This window comes from Gymnogyps californianus, chromosome 15, assembly GCF_018139145.2.
Source record: "Gymnogyps californianus isolate 813 chromosome 15, ASM1813914v2, whole genome shotgun sequence".
In the NCBI taxonomy this organism is placed as follows: domain Eukaryota; kingdom Metazoa; phylum Chordata; class Aves; order Accipitriformes; family Cathartidae; genus Gymnogyps; species Gymnogyps californianus.
The window spans coordinates 3,075,900-3,100,360 of record NC_059485.1 but is presented as its reverse complement, the minus strand read 5'-3'; the positions used below and the strand labels follow the sequence as shown (position 1 = coordinate 3,100,360).

The 24,461-nt window shown below is 45.7% G+C and overlaps 1 protein-coding gene across 1 annotated transcript in view; it reads right to left on the bottom strand.

The window, feature by feature from the left end:
• Positions 1 to 24,461, bottom strand: part of CACNA1H (calcium voltage-gated channel subunit alpha1 H) — a 255,626-nt gene that overhangs the window by 12,812 nt on the left and 218,353 nt on the right. Inside the window, exons 22-29 of the mRNA XM_050906346.1 lie at positions 24,159 to 24,284; positions 23,350 to 23,439; positions 22,285 to 22,498; positions 14,126 to 14,277; positions 12,105 to 12,214; positions 10,817 to 10,950; positions 10,166 to 10,236; positions 1,217 to 1,295 (exon numbers count right to left, since the gene is read on the bottom strand). Coding sequence (XP_050762303.1) covers positions 1,217 to 1,295; positions 10,166 to 10,236; positions 10,817 to 10,950; positions 12,105 to 12,214; positions 14,126 to 14,277; positions 22,285 to 22,498; positions 23,350 to 23,439; positions 24,159 to 24,284 — 976 coding nt within the window. The remainder of the gene's footprint in view (positions 1 to 1,216; positions 1,296 to 10,165; positions 10,237 to 10,816; positions 10,951 to 12,104; positions 12,215 to 14,125; positions 14,278 to 22,284; positions 22,499 to 23,349; positions 23,440 to 24,158; positions 24,285 to 24,461) is intronic.

Below are 24,461 nucleotides of genomic sequence, written 5' to 3'. Positions count from 1 at the left end.
GATCGGGAAAAAGAAGTGAAAGTATTTCCCAGTTAAATCAGGATGGGAAGCGGTGTGCTGACTGCCTGCAGCTTGCCCCAGACAAGATCAGGGCTTTCCCAGGCTCTGACCACATGCTGCGGTTACCCGGGGGCTGGCGCTGGCAAGGTGTGTGGGTGGAAACACAAAAAGGATCCAGAGCAGCAGGAGGTGCCTCTGTGAATAAGACATTTTTCACCTTTGTGGCTGAACAAATATATACCTATATATAGAGATATGTAATATAAACCCCACAGTATTTCATTTGGGGTGGATGCAGAACTGATTTTTTTCCAGAATTTGTTGGAGACTGACAAATAATTTGTCTTTTTGGTTGAAAGAAATATTCTGCTTTCAGGCATTTGTAATCTGAGCAGAGGGCTGGACTCATAAAGGGGATTAATGACAGCCATAAAACCACTGTGGAGGAAGGGCCCTTCTGATGTTCCTGAAGCCCTAACCGGGATGCAGACATTGAGAAGGCAGACACATCTCCTTCGAATAGCATGTTTAAAGGCAGGGACTGCTTTGGCCTGGCTAAGCTGGGCAAGGTAAGGCTATAGTGTTTTCTCTCTGACTCCACCTGATTTTCTTTTTAGTGGTGGACACATTCATGATCAGCTCCGCAGTATCTTCAAGCTGGAGGAATAAATGATGCTGGACAATCAGGAACCAATGGATGCTTCCTGATTTATGTAGAAAGGGGAGGGTGATGCTGAGAAGAACAACGGACAAGCAAGACTTGGGCAGCTGGAAGAGCAATGTTAGCCAAGTGCAGAAAACTAATGGAGTGTGGTGGAAGCTCTGAGGAGGGACATGTTTATGGTGGCATCTCTCCAGCACGAATCTGACTACTATCCAGCTTTGCAGACTCATGTTCTGTCTTAAGTAGCAAACTTCCATCTTTGTGAACATATCCATGCTGGACAATTATATTTAAACAGTAAATAGTTCCTCTACAGCCAAGGGTGGTGTTGAACAAATCTCTAAATGTGTGTGTGTGTGCACATTAGACAGGTTCTGTATTACATCCTCATGTGTCATCTGCAACCCTGAGATCAAGAGAAAACTTTAATCTTCAGACCGTGAGCTGTGAAGCTAAGGAAGGCCCAAGAATGAGAGAGAGAAGAAAGGAAACAGCTAGATACCAAATAAACATCAACCGGATGAAATAAATTGTGTCAGGCACATTACTCACCTAGCTTGCCAAACAATTCCACTCCCAGGGCAGCATAGATAAAAAACAGGAGCATAAAAAGTAGGCCAAGGTTCCCTACCTACACAAGGAGAAAGCAGAACAAGGGTCAGGCAAGTCGAGGTCATGAATTAAATTGCTCCATCACATTTTAAACACAAGCAAAAGAGGGACTGGTGGCCAGAGGCTAATCATCACCTCCCCTGGCTTCCAACACCCTGGTCCCCTTTCACAGTTCTGCTTTAATAGACCCAGAGAAGTCTGCCGTGTGGGGGAAGGAGCAGATACTCCCATGTGCAAAGCAGTCTCTGTGGCTGGTGCCTCTCCATCGCCCTTCCACTTACCCGGGATGCTGCCTTCATCTGTAATTTGGCCAACCTGTAGCTGTAGCCTCAGCGGCACTTAGCACTGCACTTCAGTGCAGTGGTAGTTGAAGTGACCTGGTGCTTTGGTTTGAGTTTTAAGGGCCTTTCCCTTCTGTTTGCCAGATTTGAGACTCTGAGCACGAAGGCTGAGGGTTGCAAGACAGTGACATTAAAAAGACATGTCTCAAGCCACAAGAGGAATTGCCTGGTTTTCAAAGGTTTCGCTGGCCTTGAGGGCTTTCACAAAAGGAACATATGCTCCAGTAAGATGTAAGGCTCTCCTAGCCTTTCTCAACAACAACTACCTGAATTTTAGCTTTCAGTGTCTCAAAAGAAAAGCCTTATTCCATGTACCAATGCAGGCACTTTGCAGTTCAAACACTGCGTGGTGCGCTACTATGAGGTATTAACGTGCACTGCAAGGTGGCTGAAGGGGATGGTAGTAGAAGTGCAATGATGCTAAAGGGAACAACACAAAGCTTCTTAATAACAATGGCATTACAGTTATCCACACTGGAATCAATCACTACATGGGGTCGAAGCCTTTAAAACATCTCAAAGAGCAGACTTTTTGTGATTCAGGCAGAGAACATGAAGGGCAGAGTAACCTGACCAGCTAACCACCAGCATTTTATCTGCAACTAACTCTGGTCACATCTACCTTTCCTGCCACTTTTAAATGCCTAGTGTCTATCGGCTTGTAATGGAGATAGAGCGATCGAGTTCTCCAGCTAGACGTGGTGTCACAAGTATCATTTTATCTCTAAATAAAAATGAACTAGGTGGTGACTCAGGTAGTCAGGCCGAGGGATTCATGATCTCCAAGGTATCTTCTAGTGAACTCTTCAGTTTGAGAGAACTTTCTTCGCTGAGGCGGCACAGCCACAGTGTTGTTGGGTATTTTGACTATGCTGCTTAATTTCATTAGAAAGGTTATCAGTATGATACCTGTTATCATAAAATTAACACAGCTATCACTTATGAAGTAGGGTTTTTTTTTGTATTAAAGAAATGGGAATAGTCAAATCACCCAGTGGAGACTGTAATTGCTATAAAGCCTAAACTGGCTACTACACATATAGCTTTGCAATTCCACTAACATTATTACCATACCCCAGGGAATAATAGAGATAATACAGTGATGTGGATGGCTGGTCTGGATTATTTCATCTGCATGTACTGTCTTCTGGAATAGTGTTTCCTAACTCATGTTTGCTAGACCACTGATGGTTTGTAAGACATTAGAAGGCAGTCTGCAAAATGACTGCAAATTAGAAAACACAAGAAAACAGGCATATGCGCAAACGCACACACACACACTGCCGGGGAGGCAAATGAGCAAATAATTAAAGGGAAGGAAAATAAAAGTGATGATAAACAAGTTTTCTAGGTTGAGTGTATATTAAAGCCTGATGTTGTAGCACTGCAGAAGAGGGTCTTGGATTTTTTTCAAAGAAGCCTATAAGCTGAATATTTTACTGCTATTTTAATGCCTAATAAATCAGCCTGCAAACTTTTGGCATTGATGAAATTCCAAAGAATTTAGACTAACATCAAAGTTATTACCAGGTTATCAGTCAAAACTATTATCTATCTCTCAACATGCAAAGCATGTTATGAGCTGACATTTGCTCATAAACAATTTGCCTACTATCCAGTGTGCATTTGTAAAAGATTCTGTATTTAAGATCATGACTAATTACATATTACTGAACCAACGTGTCTCATAACAAGTCCTTCAAAGACCAGTTTATACTCATGGGTTTGCTGTATAGGCTCAAGGCACCACAGCCATAGGCATACTCTAAAAATGCTGAGAGAGGCATGTTTGCTAACGTGGTGTTTGCTGGTGTCTAAGGTTGCATCTGCCCTTGGCTGAGAGCAGACACATGGGCAGTTCCAAAGCTCAGCTGATGTACAGGATCTCTTGGGAAGTGACTGGACATCTGACTCTGATTTGGAAACATGGCTATGTGAAAGAGAGATGTGGGAGACAGCAGCAAGTGGAAGATCCTGGGATGGGTGATGGGACCACCTTCACTGTTAAACTCCATCCCACCCTGTATCTAGACATCCGGAGCTGCTCCCCATGTGCCCAAGAACAAGCTGCTGCCCTGACCACCCCCTGCAGATGTAGCATCCACATGGATATGTGCAGGCAGTTGGTGGCTCCTGAGGTTGGAGAGGGCAGCCCACAAACACCCGATGCTCAAGAGAACATGGCTGGGCAAAATGGCTCACCTCTTGCTTAGGTGCTTCAGCAAAACCGCTTGGTCTGTTTGTGTAGATTCTGGCTGTACTGAATCGGTACAAGTCAGTGCCAGATTTAATATTTTGTCAATGCTAGCCCATGGCTCTCTGGTACGTGTCCCTCAGGAAAGGAAAGGAAGGTCCTCTTCAGCCCATGGCCTTCACCAAGGCCTGAGCACAGAGAAGGACCCAAGGCATGTTCTCAGAGATGGGCTGAGGTGGAGGCAGCCAGGTCAGCCAGCGGCTGCTGAGTAGCAGAGAAGGCAGACTGTATGCGTGTCTGTGACCTTGAGTGAGTCATTCCTCTCCTGTAACTCAACGTACCCATTTGTAATCCCCTTGTGGATAGGTAATTAATGTCTCTAAAGCACTTTCAGATCTACTGAGACCAGACAAGAAAAAGATCGTGCATGAATCATGTTGCTGGGAGGAATGGGAAGGGGCAGGAGCACATCCATGCACTTTTCTCCAGCAGCCAAAGGGTGGGATGCCTGTGGTGGACTCTCCGTCAGGGACAGAGATCCAGCTCTGGTCAGCCATGTCAACTTTGGCAGCTGGTCACCCAAGCAGGCTCTGAGAAGTGGTTCTGCTCCAGCAGCACTGAACAGGTCAGCCCATGCTCTGTTTATCCATCAGACTCCCCCTGATTTGGGCTGGTGCCTTTGGCCGGGCAGAAAAAACTACAGATAACCCCTCTCTCTGGCAGCCAGGGGCTATCCATCATTTGCTGTGGCTCCAGTGTTGAGAGGCAGCTGCGGCCTGTAGGGAGTGAAGCAGAGATGAAGAACATCTTGGAGATGTTCTTGGTGCCCTGAAGTACCTCAGAAAAGCCACAAGAGAAGACGGAGACACTGGTGAGTATCTGTGATTCCTCCTGGACCTTCACTTTCTGGCAGCCTGCCTGTCATATACTGCTGGCAAAAGTGTCTGTGTGCCTGGGACAGAGGGATGCTGTGGGGAGAGAGGCAGAGTCCTCCATCCCACCCAGAGGAGCAGGGAGGGCCTGTATGAGGAGCTACCACCTTTCACCACAGGGCATCCCAGCTGGATCTGTGATCTACCATTGCAAAAGCCCTGGAATAACCCTGCTCAGTGGCAAGGAAAGCGACTCTCCTCTCCACACACCCAGCAAAACGCTTTTCCCACTGCCCCTGCATGGCCTGGGGGGGCTGTCTCTGCTTTACTCTTGCAGACATCACTGCTATTAGTTTTTGAGACTGCAGTAGCTAAACACCACTGCATGTCTCATCAGAGTTCAACCTCTGACCTACGCCACTAAGTAAAAAGCCCCTATCTGCAGGCAGACAGAGCAACATGCCAGGTTGTGTTAGCCTGATATGCAAGTGTGTTGCACTGATCACGTACAACAGGGCACCGGCCACCTGGGCACTATCACTCCTCTGTTGCACTGTCAGCTGTGCGATCCTACCCAAATCCCTCTAGATCCTGCTGGCCTCTACTCTCCCTGCTCTGGGAGAGGCACTGATGAAATACGTGTCTTCTGCTGCCCCACTCCTGCAATGGCTGGCTGAAGCACGCTACGGTTCCTCTTGTGCCTCCTCCTGCTCTGACATCAATTATTTCTGCATCACTGGCCCACACCTTGGCATTTCAGTTGTCTATGCAGGCAACGCACACAGCTCCCTGGGATGCCTGTCAAGAGCAATTTCTCATAAAACTAAGCCCCTGCCAATCCTTTCCAAGGCCATGAGTCCTCCTCGTCTTCCTTCCAGCACTCTCCAGCCAAAGCAATAATCCTGGCAGCGGGAAAACACAGGCTAATTTATGCACTAGACCCAAGAGAACATGGACACATTTGTCTGCTTGGAAAACGGAGGCCATCTGTGTGAGTTCCAGGGCTAGTGGAAAGGGCCAGACAGACAACCTTGGAGGCTAAAGTCATCTCACTGGTGCAACCACAAGGCCACTAGCTGAAGTGAACGAGCTCCCCTTTCTGTGTATCCACTCAGTCCCACAGAGACCAGTGCTAACAGCCAGCAGAACGGTGGTTTCTTCACCTAATGATTTCTGCTTCGCTACTCAAATCTATCAGGCATTCCTGCACTTCTTTCCAGCGTGCGACATAGCACACACATACCTATCTTCCAAAATCTGTCTCATCTGCAATGCTTGCTGGTAAGACATTCCTGTTCTTGCTCTCTGAGCTTCATAATCACTGTGGGTTTTCAGCGTCTGGCAAAAGCAGACTATTGTTTCTGTCCCACAACTGCTGTTAGACAATGCCAGAAAACCTCTTCAAGAGCTGAAGTTGAGATAAGCACAGGAATTACAGCACCAAGAAGAGTTAAACTCCTGGACAGGAGCAAACTACAGATTCTGTCCTTCAGGGCACTGACAGAACGAGGAGTTCTTCACTTTTTCCTTGGCACAGAATCCATCTGGGGGGAGTTCCAAGGTTTGAAGACAAAGAGGAGGTATACTGTACAGTCCTGCATTTAATTAATGTGCCATCCACAGACCAAGTGAGAAAAAAGAAGGAAAAAGAACCCAGATCTTTTGATAGGCAAGTTCCACATTTTACTCTTGTTGGCCCTGCAGAGCCGGGATGGCAGTTGGACTGGATTCCACTTTGTCCTCTCCATCAGGAAGAGCACTGGCAGCTTAGCATTGACTGCAGGTTTTCTTACTGGCAATCGATACTAGAAGCGCTGTGCAGAGTGAGCTGGGCTGCTCGGTACGGTGGATTCACTTACACAATGAGCACTTTAACCCAGCCAAATGCAAAGTTACAAATCCAAGAGCGAAGTGCAGGCCATGCTACAGAAAGGGTGAACTGTACTTTGGAAAACAGGGGATGTGAAAAGGACTAAAGGCTTACCATCAAATAGGAGTCTTACGGAGCAGACATTGCTTACAAAACCGATGCAGCCACCAGATGTATAAGCAAGGGAATATTCAGCTGAAGCATAAGAGTGGTATAATTCATTATATAGCCTTAATGGGGCCAGAGCTCATAAAGAAGAGGAAAACACTTGAAACAGGTCTTGAAAACCTGCTTCACACTGAGAGATTAAAGGAGTTCAACGTTCTTCTGTTTGCCAGACTGCAAGAGATTATTTTATCTCTTATTGCTCCAAAAAGGAGCTCTAGAAGAAAAAAAGCAAAATTACATCCAATGCAAAACCAAACTTGGCTAATTCAGACTAAAAGCACCAGATTTTTTTAGCAGAAAGAGTAAACATCTACTGGAAGAATGTATTTCATCAGTAGGGGATGGCCAATTCCCTAACACTTTGCATCCTTAAAACAACACCAGGTGGCTTTTAAAAGACATGCTGAAGTTCAGTGCAGAGCTGTGTGGCTTGTGTTACGCTAGGAGCAGGCCTCCGCGATTACCCGGGAGTTTTCGGTCTGTGAACGGCAGCACTGAACTGGCTTAATTAGGACTGGCAATGTCTAAGTGATAAAGTCAGTGCTGGTCACTCTAGCCCAGCTCTTCTTAGCTGCTTAGTTTAAAGCAGTGGATCTATTTCAAGTTTACACCAGTGCAGCTGATTTTAGGACTTCATACTTTGGAATCCATGACAGATTTTGTTCGTTCTCCAAAAGGGTATGCCATGAGGGTACACCTTCAGAGCTGAGGCTGGCAGTGCCTTTCTAGGTGACCATGGCCCCACTACTAGTTCAACCTCTTGGTCAACCAGCTGTGAAACTGAAAAACTTGGATTCCTGGTTGAAAAGGAGATACTGCCTCAAGACTGCACAGTAGCGGGTAAAAGAGTCAGCGCTTCACAAGCACAGATGGCCTGTGGCAGGAACGTGATGATCGATTCACACTATCCCAAACATTTGCTGGGACTAAGAGGGCATGGAGGTGGTGGGCAAACAAGGTGCCATTCGGAGATCCTTCCCCGACCATTCTTGCTGTCTCTCTTGCCTCTCCTCATTTGTTTTCCTCTACTCCATCTCATTTTTTTCAGAGACATGATGGAGGAGAAGATCTCTGAACTGGTAGACACGAGGTTACCAGACAACGAGGATGCAGTAGGGTAGGAAGTCTTCCTGCATTGAAAACAGCAGCTCAAGGTCAGTCTGAAGTTCCAGAAGAGGAGACTAAGCCTGTACTGTGACAGCTTCAATCTTGGATCAAAATGCTATCAATCACCCAAGTCTGGGGATAGTTGGTTCTCTAAGTGTTACTCAAGCTATATCTGCTGCTGAATAAAAACAAATAGGAAGCTGATGAAAATCACTCAAAAGAGAAAGAAAAAAGTGTACTGCAATGACAATACCTTGTCATCGTAAGCCCATAAATGGACATTCTACATACACCAGACAAAGAATTTCCCCCAAAACCTTAATGAATAAACATCAGATTCATTTTTCTTGTCACTTAGCAGACACATTCAATGAGGTTTTAGGCTGCTAAATTAATTGGGGTAGGAACTCTTCCCCTGCCTTTGAAATGAAAGCTGTAGCTTTACGAAGAGTGATTGTTGTCGGAGAGGTCTTCCCAAACTTCCCTTCTCGTTTTCTGAATCTCACTGGAGTACAAAATGGCATGTTTATCTGCACAAGATCTGCTTGGAATATCCCTGGGGATTTCCCTTTAAAAGAGACTTTGGTTTGAATGTAAACTGCAAAAACACCCCAAGGAAACAAAAAGCCTGGCCTGCAGCCACCCTATTGTTTGGAGGGGAGAGGAAACAAGGAGAGAGAGAAAATATGCTCTGTAATCACAATGTTTTCAAAAGAAAAAAATAGACACAAATCAAATGCTTTCTTGAAATGCCAAAACAGGGGTCAGGTTGGTAAATTCCATGCTTTAGTCTCAGCCAAAATCCTTCACTGAAAAGGAAATCTGAATACCAAAGGGCAAATGTCTCAGATTAGAAACATGTTTATGGCAGTGATGAAAAGTAAATGAGTCTTTCCAAGAAAAAGAAATTCCCCCTGTTTTCCAGTTCATTTTGAATAGATCATGGTTTCTTTGTACTTAGCAACTAACTCAGAGGGGTATATTCAGGTAATTACATATACTAGTTCTACTGATTCTCACATGGCCACTCATATTCTGGAAGAGATGTCTACCCGGTGTCTGCTTTTGGCCAAGCCACGGTGCTATCATCCTGCCTTTGAGACGTGATTCCTCCGCAGACAGCTGAAGCTGAAGCTGATCAAGATGTGACTGCCCACCACGATGCACTGCCATCTCCCTGTGCCTGTGGGGCTGGGGCTGGGAGAGGGGAGGCCTGACTCTCCCAGTCCATCCCAGGGCACACTACGCTGCCTTTTACACAGCATGGAGTGGGCCCACTCATAAAGCTCCTTCCAGAGACTCAGCTGTGGGATGTTTTGGAGGGCTTGAAAACTAAGGACTTGTCCGACCATGCTTGTGCATCCTGAAAGTGCTGTTTCTGAATTGCCAGCTCAGAGAAGAAGGCTGCAGAATTCCTCTGCCTCATTCTTGATGGCCCGGCACCTCATATTGGTACTCGCTTCTGGGCAAAGCGTGGCAGTAAATGTTTCCAGTACTGTCTGGTGGGATACAGGATCCTGGTGATACATGAAATTGGAACATGTAGGCAGCTGAGCTGACTCTAAAGACTGAAAGATTAGGACTTAGACCATCAAACCCACAAACTAGCAGAATAGAGCTTAAATAGCATAAGGTTTTAAAAACAAAGGAACCCTAAACTTCTTGGAATTCTTCTGTTGTGCTTTAAATCTTTTTGAGGGAGGAGTGCAAGTCAGCAAAAAGTTTCTTTCCTTTTTTCAAATAAATGGATCCATAAAAAAGTGGTCCCAGGAACTGAACATTTGAATGATCCTATCAAATATCATTAAGACTGGCAGCATCATTGTTCCTCTTGCAGCTCATGAGAATATGGTGATTTGAGACCCCACTTCAAGCTTTTAACACTCAGAAACATCTCCCCCATTTGCCTTTTAAGTCTGCAGCTCCTCTGACAATAGGTGTCAATAAACATGATTGCTCCTGTCTCACAAAGCAAACTGCTGAGCTGGAAGCTCTCTACTTCCAATGCTTTCACCAACAGCTTTCTCTGTCTATCCTTGTGTTTCCTAAACTTGCCAGTGAAATCTGTGTTTTATAAGAGCTCTGCCTACAGCAACTGGCTCTCTGTTAACTCTTTTTCCATCATTCTGGTTCTCCCATGTAACACACACTATGTAAGCCAGATGTGCCATGCAAAAATCTGCTACCACGGTACCGGTGGCAGCAGAGAAAGCTGATATCCTCCTCAGGTGGCTTCTAGTGTCCACCAAACACGGTGGCACAGAACTGTCCCCAGGCCCGAAAGGCATAGTCCACCAAGGGGAACAAACTGGGCGTGGATGAAGTCTGGGGGCTTACCTGGGGAAGCGCTTGCACCACTGTGTCCAGGAGAGCTCGCATCCCGGTGGCCATTTTAAGCAGTTTCAACACTGCAATGAAAATCAAATCCTGGTCAGCAGGCCTGGGAAATATTTCAAGCAAAACCCATAGAGGAAATCTAGCTTCAGATCTTGTAGGGAAGGTTTACATCTCTCTTGCATCTATTCATACAGATGACAAGCTCACTGCATCCTGGCAGGGCCCACAGAACATCTGAACATCCTGACTACTTCCCACACCAATTAATGTTAAGGACATCAGTAAAACAGACCAAAAGCCAGAAGAACTCCAGCGTGCCCTAGCAGGAAAATGGGAGAGTGATGGGGAGACACTTCATCAGTGAAGAGCATCATCTCAAGCTCTGAACCTCCCTTCTCCACCACTTCCCACTCTTGTCTGGTATCAGTATAAAAGGTCTGTGATCCCAGGTTTGAATTAGAGACCAGTCTAAGATGCCACTGGAAACACCCATGAAACCCCACCTAGCTTGTCTCTGAATTGACATTTTGCAGCCTCATCGCCTAACTGTTCTCAGGTCGAACTGAAACAGCGGGACTAGAAGAACAAATGGCCATATCATTTCCTGACATGTCTGGAGGGATGGCTGGAGACCTACGGAGCAGGCCATACCTCTTGCTATTCTCAGCACCCGCATGATGCGTATTATTGTGGGATTGATGGGCAGTGCAGCATTCATCTCAATTTCCTCCAGCGTGATTCCCACAATTGATAAGAGAACTATGGCCAAATCCAGCTGATTCCACCTAACAGACAAAGAGAGGAAGGACAAAAAAAAAAAAAAAAAAAAATCATACATGGACAGACACCCAAGAGTATAGAATTATCTGTTGATAACAAGCACAAGCAAATCCCAAATGCCTCTCCTCTCTCGTATCTGGGCTCATGATCTTCTACATGGTACAAAATCAGCTCACTGCAGCTGGCACAGACAGCCTCTGAGCCACAAGCTGCTGTAGGCTGTGACTGGGAAGTGTCCCTGCCTGCTTCCTGATCCCTGTCGTCCCCCTGCTATCCACTTGGAGCCACTCTCAGGGACAAGATACTAGGCTAGAGTGACCTTTGATGTCATGCAATACAGCTGCTCCCATGTTATGTCACCTGTCTCTTGAATTACTCCACTTGGGTATCTTCATTGATTTATAGCCTAACACTTGTAGAGGGCCTTCCATACCAGCCCTAGAAAGACAGTAAGATGTGAAGAAACTGAGTGTCTTTCCTACACAATTTCCCTCATAAGTAATATTGCTTACAGCAGGTTCCAACCACTCAGTCAGGATAAATGAAGCAAACAAGCTGATCTTGTGGAACAGTGTCCAGTCTTACCCTGCTCCCCAGCAAGTCGCCAGACCACAACGTGCTTTCATACACATTTGCTTCTGGCTAAATGTGAGGCAGAATAAGATCCGTAGGCCTCTGCAGCTGGGATCTGAAGGCAGTAGGGCTGAACACAACTACCTCTGTCTTTGCCAAAGGCTTTACAAAGCCAGCAGTCTACCAAAGGACTGGTTTGGACTGCAAAGGAGACTTGTTCTGAGGAACTCTGTGATGTTAGGTTGCCAAACCTACTCTTTTGAGGACTGGATTGATGCCAACAGGTTGTTTCTGACCTCTAAGCTGAGCCGGTCAGACCCGGTGGAGAGGCAGATACTGGGGGAAAGAACGTACATAGAATTTTGTAAGATTTCCTGAATTCCTTCTGCAAAGCAGTACCAGCAGTTCTTAGAATTTTTAGTTCCTACACTATAAAGTTTGCACCCATGGAGAGACAGCCCTTTGCTCTTCCTTGCACACAGCATGTAGTACAATCATAGTAACGCTACATTTACCCAGCATCTGGCTTTGAAACTGGGTCAATACAGCTCTATCCCAAATACACAGGAGTTCCAAATACTCTCACCTGTCCTTAAAGAACCTTCGAAAACCAAATGCCACCAACTTCAGAACTGCCTCGAACACAAAAACTATGGTGAACACATAGTTGCAGTACTTCAGGGCTTCATCGAGGGACTGAAAAGAGAGACATCAGTTAGAACAGCCCAAGCCATCCTTTCCTAGAGCCCCTGCAGAGGGACTGGCAGGCACAAGGGTGGCATAGGCACAGAGATGTAAGAAGTAAAGTCCTCATAGCTCGCAGAGCTCAGTTACAAAATTGCACTAAATCACACAGCAAAACTCAAATAAAGGATGAGACGCTGATGCAAACAAAAACCTCATCAGCACTAATACTAGTTGTGCTAAAAATGTCAAGAGCTATCAGTCCTCCAACTTCAGTGCACAAATTGTTCAGTCTGGGTCAGAGAGAAAATTTTACCCCTTCCCCATCTAATAAAGTTTACTTCTTCTGAACTGCCTAGCCTTGGGTAGAATAAAAGACTTGACGGATCATTTCTTTATTCCAGCATGGCAATCCTTAGGACAATGGCTTTGCTTAAAACACTCAGAAAAATAAATTATGTTGGAGATGGATTAAATCTTGCCTTCTTGAAAAATGTTACATCTCTAGAGCTGGGCAAAGTATGTCCATATTTGGTGCAATGTTCACGCTCTCTATAGAGCTGCTCTCGGAAGTCAGGAATCCGCAGTGTTTATACTTTAAGATGATGAGTGTTTATAATGGATTTCATTGGAACTGTAGGCCAACAATAGCAAAAGAATCTTGCTGGGACCTTAAAATAGATAGTTGCAGAGTGAAACAGCTCTTTGGTTGAGTAGGGATTTGGGGAGAGGAGGGAGAGAAGGGGAATTTAGTGAAATGTAGTATAGGTCCCTTACAATAGGAAAAAGACAACAATGAACATCAAAACAGACACAACTGGAAATAAAATGCAATAGAGGAGTCTGCAAAGCAATGTCTGCTTTGTTGACAGAGGAAGCCTCAGGCCACAGGAAAGCTCTCCTTATCACATTTGTGTGATGACTGTGCTTTGCTGACCCCAGATACGTGGGATGACCACGCACTGATTTTTTGGGAACAAGAGCTGAAAGTTTTTCAGATGTTGGCATTCCTCAATGCACTACTATCCCATTTTTGTTCCAGTGCCTAAAATAAAATGGCAACTTAAAAGAATGTGGGACAATTTACTATTTTGTCTGAAGCACACTGCCTGAGCCTGAATTCTTGTATCATTTGTCATGGTTTGCATTCAGATTTACATTACTGTGTTTTACATGAATATAAAACAAGTATAAATAAGACCTAATCTGGATAAATAACATTTACATGTGAAATAAAGGCTGTTATACAAAGGAATTATGGAGGCAGAACAGCACACAGTGAGCTGGCATAAAACACACACGCGTTTTACCCTGTGGCTTGCTGCCCCTCTGGCTTAGCTTCCAGGAGGCATTTGCAGGTTACCTGGTAGACCATGCAATACTAGAAAAGTAAACATTGAGCCTAGAGCTCCATGAATGATATGCGATGGAAGATTAATATGTGCAGCAAATAGACAGGCTATATGATTTATGCCAAAGGTTTTCTTGGGAAAGGATTTTATGATACATAAAGAAAAAAAGGATTGTACTTAAGAGTTGGTTTATTCTAAATTCATTGAGGAAAAGAAACGTTGCTCTGCATGCATTAACTTAATATTTATCTCTGTAAGTGGAATATTCTAAAACTCTGGACTGTTTTACAGTCTGAGGGTCAGTCATGGCTGAGATAAGGACAGGAAATATCTGGACTGGTCTTTTCCTAGTGAAAGTTTAGTTCACTCTTCATTAGCTTTATTCTCTGTCTTTTTATGCAAGAGCAGGGAAATCAAGCTTTTGGCTGAGGCAAGTGACTCCTGAATGGTAGAGCTGGCTGCAGACCTCACTGGTCAATGGTATCCCAAGGGAACAGCGTATGGTCCTCAGGTCCTCTGCTGCACCACCCTGTTGTGTTTCACGGCTGACACATTGATGGGTGGCTCTTACCTTTGGCTGGTTGTAGTGCTCCATTGACATAGTGATGACATTGACCCCAATGATGAACGTGATGAAGAGGTCAAGATAGTGGCTAGTGCAGAGGGTGTGAATGTACTTCCGTGCTGGGGAATAGTCAGCGTAGTAAGGCCTGCGTTGGGCTTCTGCAGAAAAAGACAAAGAAAGGCAACACAATGAACGCAGGTCCTGCTGCATGGTTGGCAGCCATCACAACGTGGCCTGCAGGTCGTGTCTTACACACGCCCAGATTCAGCACGTGGGAGAACTGATTCAAGCAAGCCATGTAAAATGGCCACATGCTTCTACCTAGAACCTTCAAGAACCATAGTGGGGTTATCAGGCTGAGCCAAACCTCTTGTGCCTGCAGAAGGGACCTCCACAGCTTTGACAACCAGGTCCATTTTTTTCCCAAGTGCTCTCTGTTCTTACTGCTCTCTCTCAGGCTAGAGGACAACCTTGTCACTTAATGGGAATTTTGTCACAGGAAGGGTGAGAAGCAGGATGGAAATGAGACCCAAAGCCAAGAGAAAAGCTTCAAAGCCAGCAAAGCTTCAACTCCAGTTTAGAGGAAAGGCTTAGGGCAGGTCTTATTGGTCTGGACTCTGATATGCATCTCTCCTAATCCCGCTGATGTCAGGTATGTTCCACGTAAGAGAGGAACATAACCTGAGCTCAGCTTCTGTGAGAGAAGGCTTTTGGTGCATTTTAAAGGTCTAAAGAAAACATAGCGATGCCTGTGGCAAAGTAGGGCACATGCGTGAGGGTTAGCAGCACATGGGAGAGCATCAACAGCAATGGAGCGGGGTGCTCAGCATTTGTCTCTACAAAGACTATCAGCACAAGCTCCTCTGGAAATATAAAACCAAGGGCATGGCTGCATCTAAAAAACCATTCAGGCTATGACCACATGAATTTTATATCTCTGCCCCTGGTCATGACTCCTCCTTTCTTCTCTTTGAAATGGGGAAATTTCTGCACATGACCAGGTTCCCGGGGCTGTTCCAAGGAGAGGGTTTGGACACTGCCCTGCAACCGAGTTGTATTTACTGCGTGTGTCTCTCTTAAATTAGACTGTGACCACAAGATGGCTGTGGGCACTCCGATGGAGTCAAATCATTTTCAAACTTAAGAAACGTAAATATTCAAAGAGTGTACTTAAGGCCAAAGTCAGCATTACTGTAGATTTTGCAAGTGGAAGAGACATGTTAGGTCACACTAAATCAGAGTAGGATTGTTCTTAACAGAGAGGGGTTTTTTGCAAATTTTTCAGCAAATTCAGCTTTAAATGCATGAGGAGCTGGGAAAAAGGAGTTGCTTCACCTTAAAAATAAGGAGGGACATAAGTTCAAAAGTACTCAGTGCCCCTCTGAAATACATCTTCCACTCCTCTCGTCTTGCTAATATCTTTCAGATGGAGTGACTCTTGAAATGTGGTGAGGTTTTTTTTTTGGTAGTGCAACTGATGCCAGATTAGAGTCCAAAACCCTAAAATAAATTGGATAAAGCGAAACTGAATCTGTTGCTCTCTTTCAACTACTATTTTTTCTGGTAGTTAAAAGCGGAGTGGAGGCATTTGAAAAACATTTCCTTCTGACCAGGGTCACCTAGACTTACTTTTTCTGCTAACGGGTGTGGAAAAACAAGATGAAAGCAAACACAATTGTTTTCGAATACATTTTTCTGTTGCTTTCATGTCCCTTAGTCCTACCAGTAATCTTGGACTAGTAGGGCTGTCTTTGCTGCTAAGCTCGGCTAATCTTCCGTTGCGTCTAAAAAATAATAATGAAAACATTGCAGTATAATATTTATTTAAGTCCGTACAATGTGCTTTCATCTGTATTCAGGATTATGACAAACTTTTTTTTTTTTTTTTTGGAAATGTCTTCTTGGGAATGCAAAAAAATCAGCTTGTTGGGAGGTCCAAGAATACCCCAAATAGTCAAACGTTATATTAAGGGACTATTTATTAATGACTAATGGCTGATTAATGGATCTCAGAACAACATCTGCAGGAATGGGTGGTGTGTGAATACACTGGCTAGCAGCACATAAGGAAAACAGGCTGTAGGTGACTGCAACTGCTCTCTAACCTGCCCAAATGCAGCCATTGATTAACTAATCAGCAAAAGATCAGGTGTTTATTATGTTTTATAAACTACTTATATAATTCTAAAGCATAATCACAAGAAGACATTTTCCACTGTAAAGCCACTGAACAGAGAACCTTCTAGGCTGCCTGTCAGCAACACAGCTCTCTACATGGGCTGGATATACAAATAGTAAGGAGGAACCACCCAGCCATAAAGGTGGGTCTGTTTTATTGCGTGAAAGTGTCTCAGAAGTCTGCGTCTGTACACTCTGCCAGTGCTGAGCGCTGGCTATGCCTGGTCAACTGGTTGCTCAGAAAACTTGGGATAGGTTTCACTTGAGCTGGGATGAGGGAGCGCTAGGAAATGCCTTACTCATTTAGGATGCACTACATCCCTGAAGCCAGGTTAACAGATGAAAAAGAAACTTCTCCTGAGGGGACACATACAAGGACAGTCTGCGATAAAACTGACAACACTTTGAAACGCATGCAACAACACTGTCATGCTCGGTGCAGTAACCCATGCAATGTCCATTAGAGGAGATACCGCTCATGCGAGGCTAACGGTAGTGAGCAGGGGTGTGCAGGAAGGACAGGCCAGCTTCTGCTCTCGGCGATGCTGGTGTTAGGCTGGGGTGATCCTGTGAAGGCAGAGGGGTTGCAGCAGGGTAAAAGCAGAGAGAGATCAGCCACACAGCTTCACTGCAGCTCTGACCCCCTCCGAGCAGGAGGGAGGCTGCGTTTCGGAGCTCCAAGGCCCCCAGCTCTGCTGGGTCACTGTTCATTCCCGGTCCCTTTAGGAACAGGAGTCTTACTTCAGTCAATAGCACAGCAAGTGGCTCTGGCCTCCTTTCAGTTCAGAAACATATTTTTACCTCTTAGTGAGAATATACTATGTTATTCTCCCCAGTTTGGGTCTAAGTGTTCACTGCACACACCTACTGCTACAGCCTGCTCAACCAGAGACGTGGGGTCTGCAGGAGAACCTATATGAGGAGAACAGTGGATCATGGGGATGTGGGCACAGCAAACGGGGGAGATCTAGTGCATTATTAATTACAGTAGGGAAAATGTAACCTGTGCCTGGTTTCTCCAGGGAAATGGTTTCTGGGATGAGACTTCAATCAGCCAACTAGCAGACTTACATCAAACACAGACAAGTATCCCTTCAGCTGCAGCTGACAGTTTGAATTGGTGGAAATGCAGGAGGGAAAGGAGAAACCATCAAACATATGCAAAAGGGAAACCGCAGTCCTTTCTCACCCCCACTTCTAGATGTTGGCTAATGCTTGAATCTCACCTCTCTGAAGAGTATTTAAACTTCTTTGCTTGTGATTCTGCTGACATGAAAATTAATGAAGCACCGTCTCCTAGCTTAAAAGCATTTAGGTTGGCATTACAATTGCTAGCTACAGCTCCCCCATTATTCTCCTCTGCATGAAACATTAGAAAGCCCTAATGGGTTTATATGCATGCTTGGCACAGACTAGCTTTATACCTGCAGCTGCCTGGAAAAATAAGCAAGATGATAGTTTGATAATTCCCTAGTTGGAAATACTAAACACTCAGATATGCAGTGCCCAAAATTTTAGTTACAGCTCAAATGTTTCTGCTGAATACAGAGATGGTTGTGGCATTGAGAGGATGGACTAATTTAAATACCACTGTGTGCTGCCCACGATTGCTCACCCCTAGACAGAAAGGCTTACAGTCAGTGCTTTGAAAGGCATCTCTGCTGGGTCTTAAAACAAAACTGGCCTCTTCCTTCTACAATGCCCAGACGCTCAGCTCTGTGTTGGGAAATGCCTCAGAGAAACACGGCTGTGGCCACGCTCCTCTCGAAAAGAGTGGAAATCAGGAAAACACATTTTCTTTTCTCAGTTCTCAGTTTTTGGGGTCTTCCCAGGGACCAGTGACTTGATGACACTACTGAAAGGCACTCTCTGCTCCCCAGCTAGGGCCTCCCCTGGGCTGCGTCAGGCATTTCCAGCCTTTCCAGCGTTGCCTGTGCTGCTTTTGGCACACAGTGTCACTCAGACCCCGCTTGCAGCCTTTGAAGCCCAGAGCACTGCCTGCGTTTGACCTGACATCGCGCTCTGCTCAGCGGGCCAGCGGCTGCTGGCTTCACAGCAGATACAGGCAGGTTGGATCTGGCCCCGTATCCTGAACGCAGAAGAGATCAAGCTGACCCATGTGGTTTTAATCAAAAACTTTAATCTAGGGAGGCTGGTTTCGGTCTGTGTCTTCTGAGAACCTCATTAAAGGGTTAGGAGCTGCAGGATTATTAAATTACACTACACATTTACATAGTAGATATAGTGGATGGAGGTAGTGACTGTGTCAGAAAAATATCCTAGTTTATCTTGAATTTTTACCTTCACACAAAGAAGTAGGCTGTGCAGTTCTGCCTTTAAAAACGCATCAAATGAATTTCTATGGTGTATTCAACCCCCTGTCCTCTTTTCTCATGTGAGCAAAGTAAACTGGCAAACCCAGTGCCTTCTTTCAGTGCTGGCCCTGGCCTCAGATGAATTAATTGCAGCCCGGTCATGAAGGCTGGGCCCTGCAGCCACTGCTGCTCTGTCACGGCAGGCCACAGCGCCATGTGCCTTGCTGACATCTTGGGTCCATGAGCTCCGTTGTGATGCTTGTGAGATGCTTGTCAGAGGAGCAGAGGGAGTCAAGGCACGCTGACAAGGGGCGTGGGGTGTCACCCTGTCCCAATCCCTTCATGAAAGTGGCCCTCAGAAACTTTTTGGAAAGGTCTGAGGTGCTGTCTGACAGCAGGAATGTGGGCTGAGAGGTACCTTCCTGCCAGGCTCCTGAAAGGCCTGAAAAGTACCCCCAAAACAGACACATGATGATTCCCCATCCCACCCGCGTGGGGGCTGATGAAGGAGCCGTGTCCTGCTGCAGGGCTGTGTCCTCCACGGAGCAATCCCTCTGCCAGGCTCACAGCTCTGCACACAGGGTCCAAATCCTAAACCCAGCCTGCAGAGCCTGGGATTCGTACCCAGGGCCTGCTTAGATGGGACCGTCCAAGCTCTGATAAGCTGAGGCTTAACCCATTTCCAGGCCTGAGCCCAAGCCTGCTATGGCTCAATGGTGCGTTTCTGTGAGTATAGGTACCTACAGATGCCCAAAGACCTCAATACACAGAAACACACACAGGGTTGCTACACACAGAGGACATTAGACAGGAGACAGAGACAAGATGCCAGGCAGATGGGGTGAGTCCAGATAGACAGGCGTTGCTCAGACAGTACATCTGTTAGCTATGCTGGATTTCACTCTTATTAACAGCCCTAATTTTTCCTCCCCTTATGGTCTCTTCAGGCCAAATGCTAGAAATGGCAGCTGAAGGAAAAGCAGGGCTCTCTGCTAGGCTTCCCAATGTAGGCTCCTTGCTCCTCCATAGAATCACTGGTCTCCTGTGCCCATCCTGCCCCGTGGGGACTGGCTTCTCACCCGCTCCTCCGTATGGGTAAGACACACAGCGCTGGGGCACGTGGAAAGCTGGCCAGCCCGCCATCACCGTGCAGCATCCCATGCCTGCACGTGCACACAGACACTCCCCCACAGAGACTCTGCCACGCACGGCACCAACCACATCTCACATCTTTCTGAGTCTGCCACATTTTTTGACCAAATCCATCATCTTCTAAATTACCCAGGAGGTGAAAACTCCTCCCATTTAAATTAAAAAAATCCATTAAAATGTAAATAGTAATCTTCCAAAATGTGTATCAGATATTTGTTTTCACCTTGTTAACAACTCAAATTTGGATGCTAAGCTGTCCCTGCTAACAGAGGCAGGTAGAAGACCTCAGAGCCAGACGATCTGAGGTAATCTCCTGGAAGCCCAGCACATGGCCAAACATTTAGCCTCTTGGTTGCTCTATTGGACTTGATCGCCTTCCAGAAAGCTGTCCTCCTCCCTGCACGCTCTCAGTGAAATGTTACAACCCACATCTGTGCAATGCCTGGGTCTGCGGTCTGAAGTACCTCCTTGACTCTATCCTTTGAGATAGCTGGATAAAGAGGGGCAATGTAACAGTGTCCATCACTTTGACAGGGACTGGCTCTTTTCGGTGTCTAAGCAGCGGGCCGTAGACAGGCTTGTAATAAGATTTACTTACTAATCAGGAACAGCAACTGGCTGTGGTTAAGCTATCCCTCCTTACCTGTGCCCCAGTCTATTTTCTCTAAGGATGCTTAATGTTCTTTGTAAATAAGCTTTTTTTTTTTTTTGCATATAAACTTTTGAGTTTATCTGAATGTCTTCTTGGGTCAGCACATTGGGGTAGAAATACTGCACAAGCAGGAGGACCCTTGAGAGCCTGAAACTGATTTCTCTTACTGTGCTGGAAATGCTGCCTTCAGGATTTCCACTTCTAATCCTAGCTGGAACCTCAAACTCAAAAACCAAAATGGGAAAAGGGAAATGAAATTGCATTTGAACTGTTCTAAATCTCTGAAGAGATTCAACGTCTGTTTGCAGCTGGCTAGTTTGATCTAGATTTCATTTTAACCCAGCTACTTTACTCACAACTAGCTAAAACGAAATGGGCTTGGCCTTCACTGTGGTGTCAGGTCAGTTTGTCATTAAGGCCCTGTGGAGACCATGGTGCTGACATTTAATGCTGAGGTCTCCCATGGCTCTAATAAAGATGACCACAAGAGCAGGAGAGGAGCTGTGAGGGATACAGTTGCCTGCCTTCTGACTCAAGCGTGGATGGATGGAGGAAATTGGCTGGGGTTTCTACTAGCAAAGCCTCTGACCGTTGTGTCCTTAGAGCCAGGCAAAAGACTATTTGATCTAACTGCAGTTTTCCCAGCTGAAAATGGATACTTATGGCTTGATGTTTGGGAGACAACTAGCCATTTGTCACAATGAGATATTAGGTCCTTACAGGAGATTACACAGGGCAGCACAATGCTAGGCAAAGAGCCACAGGACTGCTGCGGCAAGCAGGGCCAGAAGCACTCAAGCCTTATCCCTGACTAAGCTCATCTTTGATCACAGTGGCCAAGCCATGTTCCCTCACTTAATTCTAAAAAATACTTGCTGTCATCTAATGCAGGCTATCCCTGTTCACAGACTGGCTGGGAAGTCGGTGTGGCTGGTTTCCTGGAAGTTTCCCTGGGAATACCCACCAGATGCTATAGGCAGCTTGTCCCTGTTGGAGCCTGCCAAGGAGCAGTGGAGGTGAGAATTAATACACGAGAACCCCTGGGAAGGTTTGGGTCAGGAAAGGAGCACAAGCTCAGGTGTTTTTCTGGTCTGGTTTGATGGTCCCTACTAGATCCACTAAGAAGCAGATTTCAGCTAAAGGCCTTCTGTTGCACCCTAACGGCCCTGCATCTGGCCAGTATTTCCATGTAGACTGTTTGCAAGGACAAACTGAGTCCCAGCACATTGCTCAGCAGTGAAGGGCTCCCCCAGCCTGTGATGGGGCAAGCATCTCTTGTAATGGACATCCTCCAGAGAAGAATTTTCTCGACAGCCCCATCTTGGGGCTCCATTCCTCTCCCCAGGGCTGTCGGTTTGTTCATGCCCTCATGCAGCATGTTTGTGGCATGCGGGGCCATGCGCTAGGACTCTAAAAAGCATCACAATTATTTTGTCTAAGAAAAGAATTAATAAATCAAACCACCACCATCATCGGATGCAAGCGGCACATTAAGCCACAGGGCTACCCTCGGGACTGGCCTTCACGCACACAGTAAGCATTGCAGCTGTTTACTCACTGCATCCCTCAGTCACACCGCAAGCTCCCGCTCGGTGCTTGGGACACTTTTGCCTTGCAGAGCATGATAGAAGACTCTGCTTGGAGGAGGATTTTCTCCCCAGCCAAGTAAACAGGTAATGCTTTACATCAGGCTTGTAAAGGACAATTCCAGGGTGTTGGCAACCCAAGACTTAAGGTACCGCCAAAGAGGTAATGAAGCAAAACAGCCTCTTGAATCCCATGGAAACAAAACCAAAGGAAAACGACAGTCTTGCTTTGGGAGCAGGCAGGGCTCAGAAAGATTTTGGTTTGTAACGCAGTCTACCGACCAGACAGGTATATCTCCTTACTCCTGCGCTTTTTCTCCAAGCGTCTCAGCCGCTTCTCCTCCCGACGCCGGGCCTCCTCTGCCTCCTGGTGCTGTCGGCACTTGTGAAAGTTCTCCACCACCACCCCCACAAACATGTTGAGCACGAAGAAGCTGACGATGAGCAGGAAGGAGATGAAGTAGAGAAGCATCCAAGGGTTATGGTTCTGGATGGGCTGGTGAGGTGGGGAATTAAAAAACAAGAGAGAAGAGAAGTGGCATTGATAAGATGTGTATAAGTCGGGATATTGGGCACTCTGTAGCAACAGACAGCACAGTACACTTTTGTGGGAAGGAGAAGAGGGCTGGGAGGAGCTAGAAGATTTTTCCCAAAACAGTTTTCTCTCATTCATTTTCTCACTGACTAGAACTTTACTTTTGTTGTGAAATCCGCCCTAGCCTCCACAATTTGGCTTACAGGATTTAATTATTTTGGCATTTATTTCATACAGCTTAATGCACAGAGGATGTGTAACAACCCACCTGCGAGATCATTTTAGTTAAAGGTAGGCTCCAGCTTAGTTTTTTGAGATGTGTGCTCATGGTTAATGTTTCTCAGTTGTTACGGGACCTTCAGAAGCAGGAGAAAATTTAAGTACAAAGTGTTACTGTAGCTACGATGGGGTACTACTCATCTAAGACTCTTGACTTTCCTTTGCAAATGACAGGTAACACACAAACTGAACAATGTCTCTTTCACAACATTCCTGGTTATTTCCCATCTTGTGAGAGTTTGCTCATACTCATCATCCCTTCCATGAAGCTGCAGTGCAATGGCACGTGTGGCCCTCCTCAAGTACCATCATTCTGATTAAAAACCCCATCAGTGCTTGTTTGTGTACTACATGGGGTGCAGCCACTATAAAAGCTACTCAGTGGAGAACAGAAAACTTTGGCAGCCCAGGGCGCAGTCGGGACCTCAAGGAGGTCCTATAGCTCTGCTCCTTCCTGGGACTTCAAAAACACCAGAGTCACCCAGGCAGAAGACTTCTGAGAGCAACACATCTGGACTCTGCAGTACATTTACCTGTTGGTCAATACCCACGGCATCCAAACCATCGTACATGATGTTGACCCAGCCATCTTTGGAGGAGAGGACAAACAAGGACATGAGGGCCTATAAGAACACAAACAGAAAAGATTGGTCTTGCATTTTAGTCCCCAGAAAAGAAACTAACAACAGACAGTGCTCAGCAAAACCAATCCACAGCTCATAACACATCATCTGGCCTGGAGTTGGTGGAGAAATGCAACATATTGTGGCTTGCTTTTACCTATTTCCATATCTGGCTTAAAAGCGAGCAAACTAGGGTCGTTAACACTCCTTTTCCCTCACATATAGGCTGACTTTTGCTCAGACACATGAGGCTTCCTGGTCACCAAGGCATGATTAAAACTCAATACTGCAGGCTGGCCCAATGTCATGGGGTTTTAAAAAGCAATAATATATCCCAGCTCCTACTATGGGCTGTCTTGCTTTTCAGCCAGTATAAAGCACCTTATTTTTTTTCATTTGCAAACATAACAGCTAGAAGTCAAGACACTAAATGTGGCAGTTGCGGTCCATACATGAAGGACTGCATGCAAAAGCAGTGGCTTTAAGACAACACCCTCCTATAAACAAGGAATTGTATAATGGTAGGAAGTCTGGCTGCGAGAGATCAAGAGGTGACCTGATCCATTTTTACCCAGTCAGGGTTGCTTCTGATAGGTGAATGCCTACGTCGTTCTTGGAAACTTCCTATGACGGAGGTTCCACACCCTCCTCAAGGAATACATTTTAAGTGCTCAACCTTTAAAAACTGGTACAGAAAATCTCTGCAATGAGGACTTTACCTGTCCCAAATTGTCAAAATTGTACTTCCGCCGAACCCATTTGTAGTGTGCGTTAGTGCAGTCAGTCTTTGTAGTGATGTTTTTTACATCAGGACCATCACAGTAGTAGAACTTGCCTTTAAAAAGCTGTATTTGAGAGGCAACAAAAAAAGAAAAAACAAAAAAGAAGCAGCTTTGAAAAGTCTGTCCCCTGATTTATCTTTCTTTCCTCTAGTAGAGTTGTTTGCCAAGTTCAAACTCCTTTCCTTTCCTTCCAGCTGAGATACTTGGCTTAACACACATGGCAGGAAAACACCTCTGGTG